At 34.2% G+C, this 14,749-nt stretch overlaps 1 protein-coding gene and 2 pseudogenes across 1 annotated transcript; 2 read left to right on the plus strand and 1 right to left on the minus strand.

Annotated features, from left to right (window-relative positions):
* The window catches only part of LOC102598961 (TMV resistance protein N-like), a 20,967-nt pseudogene extending 14,671 nt beyond the window's left edge, over positions 1 to 6,296 (plus strand).
* A 12-nt stretch (positions 6,297 to 6,308) lies between these two features.
* On the minus strand, positions 6,309 to 11,316 carry LOC102582985 (probable cinnamyl alcohol dehydrogenase 9). The gene is made up of 5 exons (XM_006352420.1): positions 11,259 to 11,316; positions 10,059 to 10,149; positions 9,847 to 10,007; positions 6,595 to 6,795; positions 6,309 to 6,519 (listed from the first exon to the last, which is right to left on the minus strand). The coding sequence occupies exons 1-5, from the start codon at positions 11,314 to 11,316 to the stop codon at positions 6,317 to 6,319; spliced, it is 714 nt and encodes a 237-aa protein (XP_006352482.1). The 3' UTR covers positions 6,309 to 6,316.
* Positions 11,317 to 12,873: 1,557 nt separating this feature from the next.
* The window catches only part of LOC102583638 (TMV resistance protein N-like), a 7,995-nt pseudogene continuing 6,119 nt past the window's right edge, over positions 12,874 to 14,749 (plus strand).

Genomic DNA, 14,749 nt, shown 5'->3' on the forward strand with positions numbered 1-14,749 from the left:
TTCACAATTGAACTCAAAGGCTTTCTTGAACTTCTACTCTTAACACTCTCTCTTGAATGTGAATTATGAATTCAAGAGTTATGGTTCATGATATGAAGGATCTAGGTGATAGTGTAGATTCATGAATACATTCTCCTCACTCTCATTTTCACTTACTTGAGTCTTGAAACAAGTATTAGAAATTGTAAAAGACTCCTTAGAAGGACTCAAAGGGACTCTCTCAAAATGATCGGAAGAACTCTCAAGTCTTAACTCTTAACTTTACCTTGAATTTGAATTATGAATTCAAGGTTATGATCATGTAATGAATGATTTCTAAGTGTTTGGAGGTAGTTTGAAGTGTTTAGAATCAAAAGGGGTGAAGATACACTTCAAAGGAGCTCAAACGGGACAACCGACGGAGAATGAGTGGGGGCAGGCGGCCCTGGCGGGTTCAGGGAATGGGGCTCCAACCTCTAACTTTAGAGGCTGCATATGGGTGCACTGCAGGGGCATCGCCCCAGCCCCTTGGGCGCGCCGTGTCAGCCTCTCCCCTGGCCAAGTTCGACGAATTTTGCCTCTCGTTTTCTAATCCTAAATCGCTTTTAATCGCTTTCTTTTCTCAAATTTTCTTATATTCAATTACCCAACCTAAGTACACACTAATCCACTCAAAACAATCACTTTCATCTCAAGAAATCATCCAAACCCCAACAAAAGAAGATTTAGAATGAACTTCAAGAACACCTATCAAGAACTTAAACCCTTCAACTTTTTGAGAATGAAACTTCGCTGAAAATAATATGTTTGGCGTGTGGGTGAACAAATCCAACACTATGGAAGCTTACATACCTCTTAGGGATCAAACCCATGCCGACAATCCGCAACAACTCTCAAGAATTTCGACGAACGCTTCGATCCTTTCTGTTTCGCCTCTTCTCTCTTCTTCTCTTCTCTTCTTTTCTCTCAACTAAAACCCTAGGCTAATTTTAGGATTATAAAATTGAACCTAATAGGATTAGACCCTTAAAACCTTACTAAAAACGAATTAAATCTGATTGGGTAAGGAAAAGACCAAAATACCCCTCTAAAATCCGGTTTTGACTTTCCTTATCTAGACAGCCCAACTTCGAATGGACATATCTCCCTCATACGAACTCGAAACTGATTAAACTCGGTGGCGTTGGAAAGATAATTCAAAGATCTTCCCAACAGTATCTGGTATCACACCTAAATCATCTTGATCTAGAAGTTATGGTCTTTTGAAGTCGACCCAAAACTCATACTTAGCTTAACTTGCAAAATTTCAGATTTTGCTATTTCCAATTTAATTCTTTTTGGAACTCAAGGTGCTACATCTAGTGACCTTAACACTTAAGAAAATTTTAATTCCTTGGTAAATTCTCACTCACTATGAAGAACGGTTCGAGTCTTAGTTCGAAAAATTTTCTGGGGTGTTACATCTTCTTTGCAATCACACATTTAGGCACAAATACAGAAGCTTTTTGGCTTAATTTACTATTGATAGCAGGTGGTGAAACCTTCTCTTCTTGGACCAAATCGTTTTCATTTTTTGTTTACCTTATTAGTTGTCCAGATTTACCAAGCTACTTCAAAGTTGGGTAGAGATCTTAGTCGAGGTGTTCAATGTGACCATGAATGACTTAATCACTGGATTGGAATTGAGTAGCATGACATTCCCGATTTTCTTGAATAATCTTAGCTACCTCAGGATTAGAGGCCATAATATTGCCATCTTTTCCAGTAGCCTTCACTAAAGCATCAAAGTTGTTCGAACATAACAAGTCTCTCGAGGCATTACAAATATCTTGCCTCTTCTCACTATCCTGAAAATTCCCAATTGCACCTTTTCCATTATATGGAGAATTTTTTTGACTAGTCATGGAAAGGGTCCGGCTACTAGTTGATTTTTTTGTGTGCAACTAGTGTCCAGTTTTTAGTTGCATTCTCGTTTTTAACTTGCAAAGCATGATGCCCGGAATTTTCAACATCAGTTGTATCCATTAGTTTTTGTCCCGAATCAACTCGCGACGCATCAATCCATTTTTTGGAGTTCCCTTTGCGTTTTTAGTTGCATTAGACATCAAATTCAGCCCAAATTCTTTTGATTGAACATCATTAATAGCAACTTGTTGGTTATTGCAATCACCTTTAGCATCCACACTTTTTTGTTGTTGTAATATCTCTACAGATTTTGGACTTAGAGCTAGCTCTTGATCATTTGAAACTTCTAAAATATATTTGTTTCCAGTAGTTGTTTGAAGACCAATATTACCTGTATCAACATTCATTGAGTCTGCACAATTTTCCCAGAAGTGGCAGCAACCAATTGTTGATCTAAAGCAATAACTTTACTTTGATCGACATCTATGATTATTATTTTTTTCATTTAGTATTTCTCTTACATCACCTTGATATTTTCACTATCGCTAGTACCTATTAAAGCAACTTTAATAGTATCATCAATTTATTTGTCATTTTGATTTCTTTTTCGAGATCAAATGACAACTACCTTCATCATGAACTTGGTGCTACAATAATTGCAATACAAAGGTAGATTATCATATACAATCTCCTGAAAAACCTCGATCAACTTACCAGATTTTCCATCCACAAACTGCAACCTTATACAATTTGGAAGCTTCTCCATTATATCAAGTATACCTCCTAAAAAACCTCGATCAACTTATCAAATTTTCCATCCACAAACTGCAATCTTATATGATTTGAAAGTTTTTCCATTAGATCAAGTATAACCTTGACCTTAGCCTTGCTAGGTCTTGACTTGATTTGAGTAGTTTTATCTATGGCTATTGGTTTCCCAACTGTCGATGTTATAGACAACATAGACTTCTTTGCAAACAAATCAGGAGATAAGTCTGGTAAAGAAATCCAAACCATATATAGTTAACGTCGATTTTTCCTTAGAATTATACCCAATGGACCATGTAAATACCCTATATTGATGCTCTTTTCTATTGTAGAGAAGATAATTAACGGAGCAAAATAAAGCTAGTACAAAAATTTAACACTTTGTTTTCTCTTTGGCAACGATTTTTTATATCATTCTAAATTAATTTAACATTACTTTTGTATTTTTGGTATGATACTAAAAACTCTTCTAAACTTGGTACGTTTTATTAAATGCAGAGATAAACTCCATTACTTGGGCTTCAAAAAATCATTTTACTGAAAGCAAAAGGAGTTTTATACATATTTTGCCAAAAAGAGAATGTACACACTTAAAATGAATAGTCATCGCATCTAAAGAAGAAACAAAAAGATATGTCGTTGGAACTCTATTATTTTGGCACGACTTTTCTGTTCGGCCATTGTTTTCTAGCCAAGGTTTTTTGCTAAAAAATTGATTAAAAAAACGATAAAAAAGAAAACAGCCACATCATTAATTTTTGCAAAAAAAAAAATGAAATCTTTTTGCAAAACTATTTTGTCTACATGGTAACAATGATTCAGCCACGTCATTAATTAATTTATTTTTTAAAAAAAAAACAGCCAAATTTCAGACACCATTTGAATTTTTAAAAAAACCACCCAAATTATAAACCCACCCAAAAAAATTATGTTTATTTTTTTTAAAAAAATAATGCTAATATATTTTTTAAAAAGTGTCCTTTATTTTTTACGTTTAAATTTTTCTTATGTCTTATTTGATTTCATTCACTTTTATTTTTGTATTTGTCTGAAATTAACATATTTAAAATACAAGATATTTGAAATCAAGTAAAGAAAAGGCGGAGAAAATTAAAGGAATAAATAAAATTTTAAAATTTTTCGTTTATTTGAGAAAATTTTAAATACCAGACAAAGAAAAATTTAAAAGTTATGACTATTTGAGAAAATTTTCGTGTGAGTTTATAATTGGGTGTTTTTAAAAAAATTAAAACCGGTTTTAGAAATTTGGCTGTTTTTAAAAAAAAAATGTAATTAATGACATTGCTGAATAATCGCTCACCATGTGAACAAAATGGTTTTGCAAAACTGTATGAACTCTCCGTTAACCCGTAATATAATGGCATGGATGAGTTTTTTCTTAAATGAAAATGACACAGATAAGTCTTTTTAAAAAAAAACATATTTGAGCCTTTTCCCAATTTATAATACTCCCTCTGTCCCAATTTATATGACTTACTTTCCTTTTTAGTCAGTCCCAAAAAGAATGACACATTTCTATTTTAAGTAACAATTTGCCTATAAAATGTCTTTTTTACCCTTAATGAAATGATTTATAACCACACAAATTTCTATCATTCATTTTGGACCACAAGTTTTAAAAGTCTTTCCATTTTTCTTAAAGTTTGTGTCAAATCAAAGTACATCATATAAAATGGGACGGAGGGAGTAACATTTTTATCTAGTGCCAGAGCATGTAATTTCCATATGAAGTAAAATAAACAATTTCTAATTTCACAGAGTTATAATCTTAAAAATGTTGTTTACTACTTTACTCATTTTTCATCATTTTTTCTGTGTTTTGAATAACAGCAATATCTGTCTCTACGAAGGCTAGATCTAAGTGGCTCTGAAAGCCTGAAGAGAACACCAAATTTCACGGGGATGCCAAATTTGGAGTATTTGGACCTAAGGGAATGTACGAGTCTTGAAAAGGTTCACAATTCCCTAAGATGTTCCAGAAAACTCATTGAGTTAAAATTGTCTGAGTGTAGAAGCCTTGCAAGGTTTCCATATGTTAATATGGAATCTCTTAAATCTCTGAAGCTAGATGGTTGCTCTAGTTTAGAGAAATTTCCAGAAGTCCTTGGAATAATCAAGCCGGAGTTAGAGATTAAGATGCGATTCTCTGGGATAAGGGAACTGCCATTATCTATCTTTGATCTCCAACGTCGTCTTACAGAGCTAGATTTGTGTGACATGAAAAACCTTGTATCTCTTCCAAGCAGCATTTGTAAGTTGAAAGTTTTGGTGAAGCTAGATGTGTCGAACTGCGCAAAACTTGAAAGCTTGCCAGAAGAGATTGGTGATTTAGAAAACTTGGAGGAGCTTGATGCCAGCTATACTCTAATCTCACGACCTCCGTCTTCCATCGTCCGGTTGAACAAGCTTAAATTATTGACTTTTGCAAAACGAGTAGCGGGAGTGTACTTTGTGTTCCCTCAGGTGAACGAAGGGTTACACTCATTGGAAAAACTGAATCTCAGTTACTGCAATTTAAAAGATGGAGGACTTCCGGAAGACATTGGATCCTTATCCTCTTTGAAAGAGTTGAATCTCAGTTACTGCATTTTAAAAGATGGAGGACTTCCGGATGACATTGGATCCTTATCCTCTTTGAAAGAGTTGAATCTCAAGGGAAATCATTTTGAGTATTTGCCTCGTAGCATAGCCCAACTTAGTGCTCTTCGATCCTTGAACTTATCAAATTGCAAGAAGCTTACACAGCTGCCAGAATTTCCACAGCAATTAGATAGAATATTTGCAGATTGGAGAAATGGTTCATTTTGTAATTCATTGTTTCAGAATATCTCATCATTGCAGCATGACATCTCTGTTTCAGATTCCTTGTCACTAAGAGTGTTTATGAGTTCGCATCTCCGGAGTGGGGAATATATCCCAAGTTGGTTTCACCATCAGACAAAAGGTTCACGTGTATCAATCAGTCTGCCTGAAAATTGGTATGTATCGGATAAGTTCTTGGGATTTGCTATATGTTACTATGGCATATTAATTGATGACATCATAGCTCATTTGATTCCCTTATGTGATGATGGGATGTCGTCGATGACCCGAAAACTTTCCTTATCCAACCATTCAAAATATTTTGATGGATGCGATATTAATTTTTTCTTGATACCTCTTGGTAGCTTATGGGATGCATCTAATGCAAATGGAAAAACACCAAATGACTATAGGTGCATGAAGTTATATTCCCATCGGAGAAATGATTTTGGAGAAATAAATTTTGGAAAGTTAGTTATATATGGAGTTCGTTTGTTGTATAAAGATGAAACTGAGCTTCACATTGGGATAAGGAAGGGCTTATATGAACGTGATGAAGAGGCCGGTTTCTCCCCTTCTAAGAAACAAAGGTCACAAGTACAAGTGTCACTCTTGCCGCTCTTTCCCACAAGCCCCGGATTATAGATTAAATATAGGTATATATTGGTAATGAAGCGTAGTCTCTATTGATATCTACTGTAAAATGTGACATTGTTTTTCTATTTTATAAGTGCAACAAACACATTTTATTAATTAATCATCTCTGAAATTAATGTAATCTAAACAAAGAAACACTGCTAGACCATATATTGGATGGAAATCCCCGGTCCTATTAATATTCTCATTTCTTGTTCAATGTATTGCCAATGTCGAGCACGAAACCATAATTCACATCCGATTTCAGAAGACGCTCCAGCGCTGTGTTCACATAGTCCATTGACACAACTTCAATATCTGGTGTTATGTTATGCTTTGCCGCAAAATCCAACATTTCTTGAGTCTCTTTCATCCCTCCTATGCAACTTCCAGCCACTACCTTCCTTCCTGTTTTCCACATTATTATATATACAAACTTTCTGGTTCGTCTGAACTTTTTATTTGAAAACTACATATACTTACCCATAAGTAGAGTAAACACAGGCAACTCCACTGGTTTTTCTGGTGCACCAACCATAACAAGCTTCCCATGAGATTTCATTAACATAAGCAATGGAAGATTAGGGTGAACTGCCGAAACAGTGTCGATAATCCCATCCAATGTGTTCATTGCAGCTTGTTCGTATATAAACAAAACAAATAAACAAAAAGTTAGCCCCCATTCTCGTGTTTAAATTGTTAAACTGGCATAACAACTTAAGTTTTAGATAAGATTGTCACACACTTCAACACGGAACCAGAGTAGGCGGAGGTCGTGAGTTCAAAAACCTCAACACCACCATTATCAAAAATAAATAAATCACGTGTTTGACTCGTGAAAAGAATCAGGCAAGGGTGTGTTGAAAACACGATTAATTAAATAAAGGGTGCTCTCTCAAATAGATTAAACTTTCAGATAAGCTATAGCCGTTGTATGTAGGAATCTGACGAGGACAGTAATTCTCGAGATCAACGCTACAATTCTCACATTTTCGACATGATCCTACCATACATCCAACACCTACTCATGCCTGCAATTATATTTCAAAATTTTTAATTCTTCATCTTAAAACAAATAAAAAATAACCAAAATTTAATTTTTCGGTTTTAACCCAAACAATGCACATCTCTAAGCTTGAATATTGAGTAGCCTTTATTAGAAAGTGTTTTACTCTCAATGTGAGAATTTAATTCCGTGAATTTGAATTAAGTCATGCCTCAATGTACGTTGGTGCAGGATACCGAGTAGGTTAACTTGCAATATTTGGATTCAACGAAGATTTTTTCTATGGTATAGTGTTTCTTTGCAGCTTCATCCACTTATATTTTAAGCTGTCCCATTGTGTTCATATTACTGTGGACCCCACAACAATAATTCAATTCAATGGAGTAGACCCCATCTTCTAAATTTTGCAAGTGTAGAGCTCAAATATTCTATTGATGAAGCATAATTTCCATTCATATTCATAATAGAAGCAACCTATGATTCGGATCTAATCCAGAAGGTAGAACTGAAATATCATATCGACTTTATTGATATCCATTAAAACTCACATTTGGAACAAAATATTATTTCTCAATCGAAATAGACTGAATTTATAAATAATAATCTAAATAAAATGGTATAAAATGAAGTTTTTACCTAACAAATTGTGGGCCTTGTTTATTTGAAATTGTAATGTAAGGTTATATCTAGTAATTTCTTTGTGACCGATCGACAAAGTATGAAGACTAGACTTCAAAACTCCAATGTTATGAAACTTTACCTAACAAATTGTGGATCTTGTTTGTTTGAAATCGTAAGATTATTTCCAAGCAATTTCTTTGTAACCGACAAAGTATGAAGACTAGAGTTAATTTAAAAATTCCAGTGTAATAATATGCACAGAATGGACCACTATACAAGTGGATGAAAGGTGCAAAGAAAAAAGAAGGGTAATTTCTTTGTCACCGACAACACAACTTGACTTTATCTATTCATTGTGATGGAAGATACCAATCCATCAACAATAGTAAGAAAACTATCTATTTACACAAACATTTTACCATAAATACTAACAGATGTATAGGGAAAGAGGCGAGCGAGAAAGTCAACATGTATCTTTTGATACTATATTTATATATACACACATCAGATACATTCTAAAATACAGTTACATAGAGAGTGAGAAAGAGAGTCGGTGTATCTTATCTGGTGAAGTAAATATATATAATAAAAAAGGTATTTCCAAAATTTAAAATTAAAACACGTAATTAGCCCTAAACTAGTGGGATTTGTGTTGTTTGCTCGTAATAGTAATAAGGTCCAACTTTTCTTTGTGCAGATGGATAGTGGGTCCATTACCATAAATGAGAAAGAACTAAATAGCTACCGACACTTATCACTCTTATTACTTCCTCCGTTCATTTTTAGTTGTTATGTTGTGTTTTTTTGAGAATTAATTTGATTTATTTTCAAAGCTAAATTAGATTATATTAATTAGATGTTTTAAAATAAAAATTTCGATATTCAAAAAATATAAAAATATAATCTAAATTGTACCTTTTTACATAACAATACGATGAAAAAATACATTTTAAAATATTAATCAAAGTTCATATTGTTTAACTTAAAAAAAAAAAACTGTGACAAATAAAAAGGAACAAAAGAAATATTAAAGAGTATGCACTTTCGTCGAAATGTTAAATTGAAATACGTACAATATACGTGTATATTTACTCTTCTAAACACATCCCAAATGTATTTAACTCCATTTATTACTTAAGCTAGAGTTTGGTGACCTTTTCTCAATTTATGTTGGAATTCGTCAACTCCATTCACAATCAAATATAAATGCAAGGAATTAAGGCGTGGCTCCACACATGCCTTACTCAAATACATCGGTATATCTCAAATACATGTAAATCACACTTGACTACAGTGTATTTAGAATAAATTACACTTTATTTAATCCGCATGAGTAAATATGGTATAGAAGGTAATTTCGAAAATTAAAATAAATACACATAATTAGACCCCCAAAACTAATTAGATTTGCGTTGTTTGCTTATAATAGTAATATGGTCCAATTTTTCTTTGTGCAGATGAATAGTGGTCCATAACCATAAATTTTCTTATTAGTATTGGAGTAGAGCAAATATTCATGGAAGCTTTCATGCTTGAATTGGTACTTGTTTATTTCTTTTTTGCTCTATATAATTTTTTTCATCAGTTGATCTCATCCATATATATGTTGACACCCAATTTTGGACCTCCACAATATAGATTAATCATCGAGCTTCTCCAATTTTAAACGATTTAAGATAATTAGTTTTTTTTAAAAATAAAATAAAATAATATATATATATATATATTATTTTATTTCGTTAATTCGAGAAGCGTGTTTAAGTTGTGATTATAATTTTAGATTAATTAGTTTGCGATTTTATTTCGTTGAAGTTAAGAAGCTCTTTATTTAATTTATACTAATTCGTCTTATTTAGTTTTTGGTCGAACAACCAATTAAAGTCAATTCGGCTAGCTTCATAATTTCCATTTGGCCATAACCACGTTCATATGGCTATTTTCCTAAGCCAATTCCTCAAGCCCATTTTAAGACCAAGAATTTGGGCCCTCTACTCCTAATTTTTCAGCAACCAACGACCCAATTCCCAAAGCCCAACCCATTCAATAACAACACCAAATCAGAAACCCATCCCAAACCCAATACAATAATGATAGTACAACACCAATACCCGACCCAACCCTTTTCTTCTTCAGCAAAGAGACCCAGAAAGCGACTTTCACAGTGAACAAACGGAAAAGCACGCAACAGCGTGAAAATGCACGGAAAAGCAGAAATTCCAACGGCTCCAAAGCGGAGGACGCGTATTCCTCTTCAACTAGTATGATAGTACTGTTCCAGCAGCAAAAAGGCACCTGCAACAGCCGCGAAATCCGTCCTTACAGCCTCGAGATGAGGCCACGTCGAACAGCGGGTACAATCAGTCGATCCCAGCCATCTATCTCACCATTTCCACTTCCGGAATGGGTTGAATCTGCAGGGAAAAGGTGTCTCACCTAAATGGTGAAAGTTTTTGAGAGTTTTGAATTTCGAATAGGTCCCCTCTTACCCAAAAATTTCCCCCCGAATCAGCCCTAAAAATCCCTATATGTATTCCCTTTTATTCACTGATAGAGGGGATTTTTTGGAGAGAGTTAGAAATTTTTTAGAAGCTGAAAAATAGGGAGTAGCTTAAGAAAAAGAGGGCAGTCTTTTTTTTAGTTAGAAATTTAGTGTTAGAGAAAATAGTTGGAGAAAATATTGAGAGAGAGCTGGCGGGAGAGAATATCAAAAAAAAAAAAATTAGGGAGAAAACGAAAGAAAACTAAAGCTTCATATTCCATAGATCGAATACGGTTTTCTAGTGGGAAGTTCTCGAAGGGGTCCACGTTTGAAGTCGATTCGGATTTTCTTTATTCTGAGGCTCCCGAAACTCTCCCTTGGTGTGAAGTCGCGGCTTTCTAGCTCTTTCGTCCTGTTTCGCTGCCCTGAGAAAGGTAGCCCGTTTACTCCGATAATTTTCTCCTCGTCTCTTTTGATATTTGTTTCTGTTGATGTTGGAAAATCACCATTGTATTGGTCATTCGCTGATTAGTTATTGTTGGATTGATGTTGCTTTGACATGAAGTACATGTTCTTAATCGCTTTCATGGGTTAGTCGTAATATTGTTTTAAGGCTCTGCCAAATTCTATCTAGTATGGTTGTTTCTGCCTTTTTTTTGCTCGAATACGTTTTGACGTCCCATTTCTTGAAACTAGTTCTTGAGTGTTATCAAATCTGTGTTGTTTCGTCCATGTTCAGCACCAGTTATGCTATATTTAAGGTCATCACTGCTAAAAATTACTCTTTTATAGGTTAGTTTTTTTTTTAAAGGGGTCAATTTATGTGGTTGATATATATGGTATAGTCGCGTGCTTGTTTTAATCGCTTAGTTTTTCCCATCTTTTGAATGTCTTTGTTGTCTTACTGCATAATGTAATATGTTTACACCAAGCTTTGTCTCCAAACAATCTGATTTCCAGCCGAAAATGTCACATTTCAACTCGACTCGGCAACATTCTTTCTTCTCTGTATGATTTTTGTTTTTGTTCTTTACCTTGTACATTCCTGCTGTTTCAGCATAGTGTAGGGTCTTAGCATCTCTGTTTTTGATCTGGGCATTTTTATCTAGGTACTTGTTTACTTATTTTGGTCTTAGTCCTAGTATAATGGTTGGATGAGATCTTCTGTTAGCGAAAATCGTACTCGGGTCAACCTCATTTTAGATAGATAAGTTTCATAAGGTGTGGGATCTTGTTTCATTGTTCTTTACAGATTTCAGCTTTAGCTTCGTTGCCTATAAATTTGTTGCCTTAAGTTCGTGCCTCATTAGTGTGGTCTTCTTATTAAATGAAGCTCGGAATCAATTTTAGTATCGGAATAAGTTATTGTATTGTCCTATTGTGAACCTTGATAGGAATTCCTAACCTTTTTTTCCCTAAGTCTGCTTATTCTTTGCTGCCTTACAATTGCTATTCTAAATTGGTTTATTATAAATTGTTGTTGTCGGCTGATCATTGCATTTAATGCATTGATATATTCCTGTGGACTTTTTTTTTTTTTTCTCCTTTTCCTCATATGCATGCTTTACTTGGTTTTTGCCATTATTAATTGCTAATCAAAAAATTGTCTCGTGCTTGTAGTGACATTTAGGCGTGACACTTATTTCGTTATTTTTTTTACTATGTTCTTATATTAAATCGTGAGGATATTACTTACAATTTATTTATTTTGTTTGCATGTGAAATTTGTCCGAGTTCATTATGAACTCATATCACCTCCCCTTTGCATTTCGGGAGAGCCATAAAGGCTCAAGTTCCTTATTTTCGAGTCAATCGGCCAGCTATAAAAGTCGACGAACAAGTCCCGAAGCTGAAAGAAGCAAAAGATCGAGAAAATTAAAAAAATTGGGCCAAAGGCTCACTCTTAATTCAAAAATTTGTATTTTGTTATTTTGGGCCTAAGCCTGCTTAAGTTTATTATTTTGTTAGTGCTTAGGACAGGTGAAAAAATGGGCCTAAGGCCCAAAGAAATGTCTTATATATATTATACTAGGACAGGTGCAGATGACTCAAATGGGCCAAAGGCCCAAAACAAAAATGGGTCCAAGTACTGGCCCAGGCGGACAGATCTAGGCTTGGGCCCAAACCTTCTTTCCCTATCCCATTTATTTGATTATTACGTGTTTTATATGTTAATATTATCTTAAGGCCAATAATTCAAATCCCCGAGAGACACCTATTTGGATTTAACAATTTAACTAAATCAGTCTCGTCTTCACTTGACTTAAAAATAAATAAATAAATAATTTTATAAAATATTTCTCTTAGCTAATATTTTAATATTTTTCTTTTCCTCCATTAAAACGGTCCTAACTAACTAAATAGTTCAATTTTGCAAAGTCAAGCTAAGTTAAAATTGTTTTAGCCAAAGGATTAATTGTCGGATAACCGCATTAGCGGATATTCTAGGTGCTTTAAAAACCTTCCTAGAATATTAATAGGAACCTCGAACCCCCTTAATAGTTTTCAATAGATTTACTGTTTTAGTCTTTTGAAAATAATAGTTTTCTTTATTTTTCTTAAAAATTAAGTGTCGATTCTTAAACCAGTCCAAATGTATTTTCCTAATAAAACACCATACACTTAATTTTTTCTTGTTAGACAATGAACCGAATACATGGCATTCTCTTCTTCTTTTTCTTCCGCAAGTAATTCACGATACTGTCCTCGATGGAAGTACAATGTCTTTCTAAGTTTTAGAGGTGAAGATACCTGTAAAACATTTACAAGTCACTTGTACGAAGGTTTGAAAAACAGGGGAATATTCACCTTTCAAGATGATATAAGGCTAGAGCAAGGCGATTCCATCCCAGAAGAACTCTTGAAAGTTATCGAAGAGTCTCAAGTTGCACTCATCGTTTTCTCAAAGAATTATGCTACATCGAGGTGGTGCTTGAATGAATTAGTAAAGATCATGGAATTCAAGGAGGAAGAAAATGGACAAACAGTTATCCCGATCTTCTACGATGTGGATCCATTACATGTTCGATACCAAAGTGAGAGCTTTGTAGAAACATTTGCCAAACATGAATTGAGGTATAAAGATGATGTTGAGGGGATGCAGAAGGTGCAAGGATGGAGAATTGCCCTAACTGCTGCCACGAATCTAAAAGGATATGATATCCGGGACGGGTGCGTTGAAAACACATAAGTGCAATTTAATGAAAAAAATTAACAATTTATTGATATTACCCTAAACTATAATGTTTCCTATTCAATACGCTCCTGAACATTAAAAATATAAATTACTTACTAATAATTGACTTCCTCACATTGTCTACAATCAATCTTATTATTTATGTAGGATTGAATCAGAGAAAATTCAGCAGATCGTCAACCACATCTCTTCCAAAATTGGCAAAAGTACTCATTCTTTATCTTCTCTACAAGATGTTGTGGGAATAAATGATCATTTAGAGGAACTAAAATCTCGACTTCAAATAGAAACCAATGATGTTCGGATTGTAGGGATCTGGGGAATAGGTTGAGTCTGAAAAACAACAATAGCAAAAGCCATCTTTGATACTCTATCTTATCAATTTAAAGTTGCTTGTTTTCTAGCGGATATTAAAGAAAATGCAAGAAAGAATCAACTGCATTCTTTACAAAATATCCTTCTCTCTGAACTGTTAAGAGAAAAAAATAATTACGTCAATAATAAGTATGATGGGAAGTGCATGATTTCGAGTAGACTTTGTTCTATGAAAGTGCTAATTGTGCTCGATGACATAGATCATGGTGATCATTTGGAGTATTTAGCAGGTGATGTTGGTTGGTTTGGTAATGGCAGCAGAGTTATTGTAACAACTAGAAATAGACATTTGATAGAGAAGGGTAATGCAAGATACGCAGGCCTACACTACTTGATCCTGAAGCTATGCAATTGTTCAATATGCATGCTTTTAAAAAAGAAGTTCCAAATGAGTGTTTTAAAAAGTTTTCATTGGAGGTATTGTTGGGTTTTAAAAGGTGTGAATGAAAAATGAAGAGTTGCGACTTTTATAAAGAGTTGCGACTTTAATGAAGAGTTGTGACTTTTATGAAGAGTTGTGACTTTTATGAAAAGTTGCGACTTTTATGAAAAGTTGTGACTTTTATGAAAGGTGGTGACCTTTCCGAAAGATTGTGACTTTTCCAAAGGTTTGTGACCTTTCCGGTAAGGCACAATAAGAACCTTTTCACACTACCCTTTGTTTTCTATAAATTGAGAAATTTCCTCTCATTTTAAATATAGAATTTTTCTGGACTTCTTCTACTACTAAATCTAGTATTCTAAGTGTACTTTACTGCCGTTGAGTGGCTCGCTGACACCATCGTTTTGGGTATCAATACACTGGTGATTGAGATCATTCTATCCTGGGAGGACATATTCCAAATCAAACCTCGGATACTAGAGGGGAATAATTTCCTTAAGGGGACACTGTGCATTCAGTGGGCTTGATCTTCTTTCTGTTTTTCCAAATTCTGGTATGTGTTACAGATTTTAGATTTGT

Source organism: Solanum tuberosum, unplaced genomic scaffold (genome assembly GCF_000226075.1).
Source record: "Solanum tuberosum cultivar DM 1-3 516 R44 unplaced genomic scaffold, SolTub_3.0 scf00148, whole genome shotgun sequence".
Taxonomy (NCBI): domain Eukaryota; kingdom Viridiplantae; phylum Streptophyta; class Magnoliopsida; order Solanales; family Solanaceae; genus Solanum; species Solanum tuberosum.

What these genes read in the sequence shown, in the direction of transcription:
- LOC102582985 (XM_006352420.1), bottom strand. Translation starts at nt 11,316, where the DNA reads ATGCCCAGATCAAAAACAGAGATGCTAAGACCCTACACTATGCTGAAA. An exon ending in GAAGAAAAGGGTTGGGTCGG is followed by an intron (nt 6,796 to 9,846) that starts GTATTGGTGTTG and finishes TTTAAACACGAG; the next exon opens with AATGGGGGCTAACTTTTTGT. An exon ending in TGTGTTTACTCTACTTATGG is followed by an intron (nt 6,520 to 6,594) that starts GTAAGTATATGT and finishes TGTGGAAAACAG; the next exon opens with GAAGGAAGGTAGTGGCTGGA.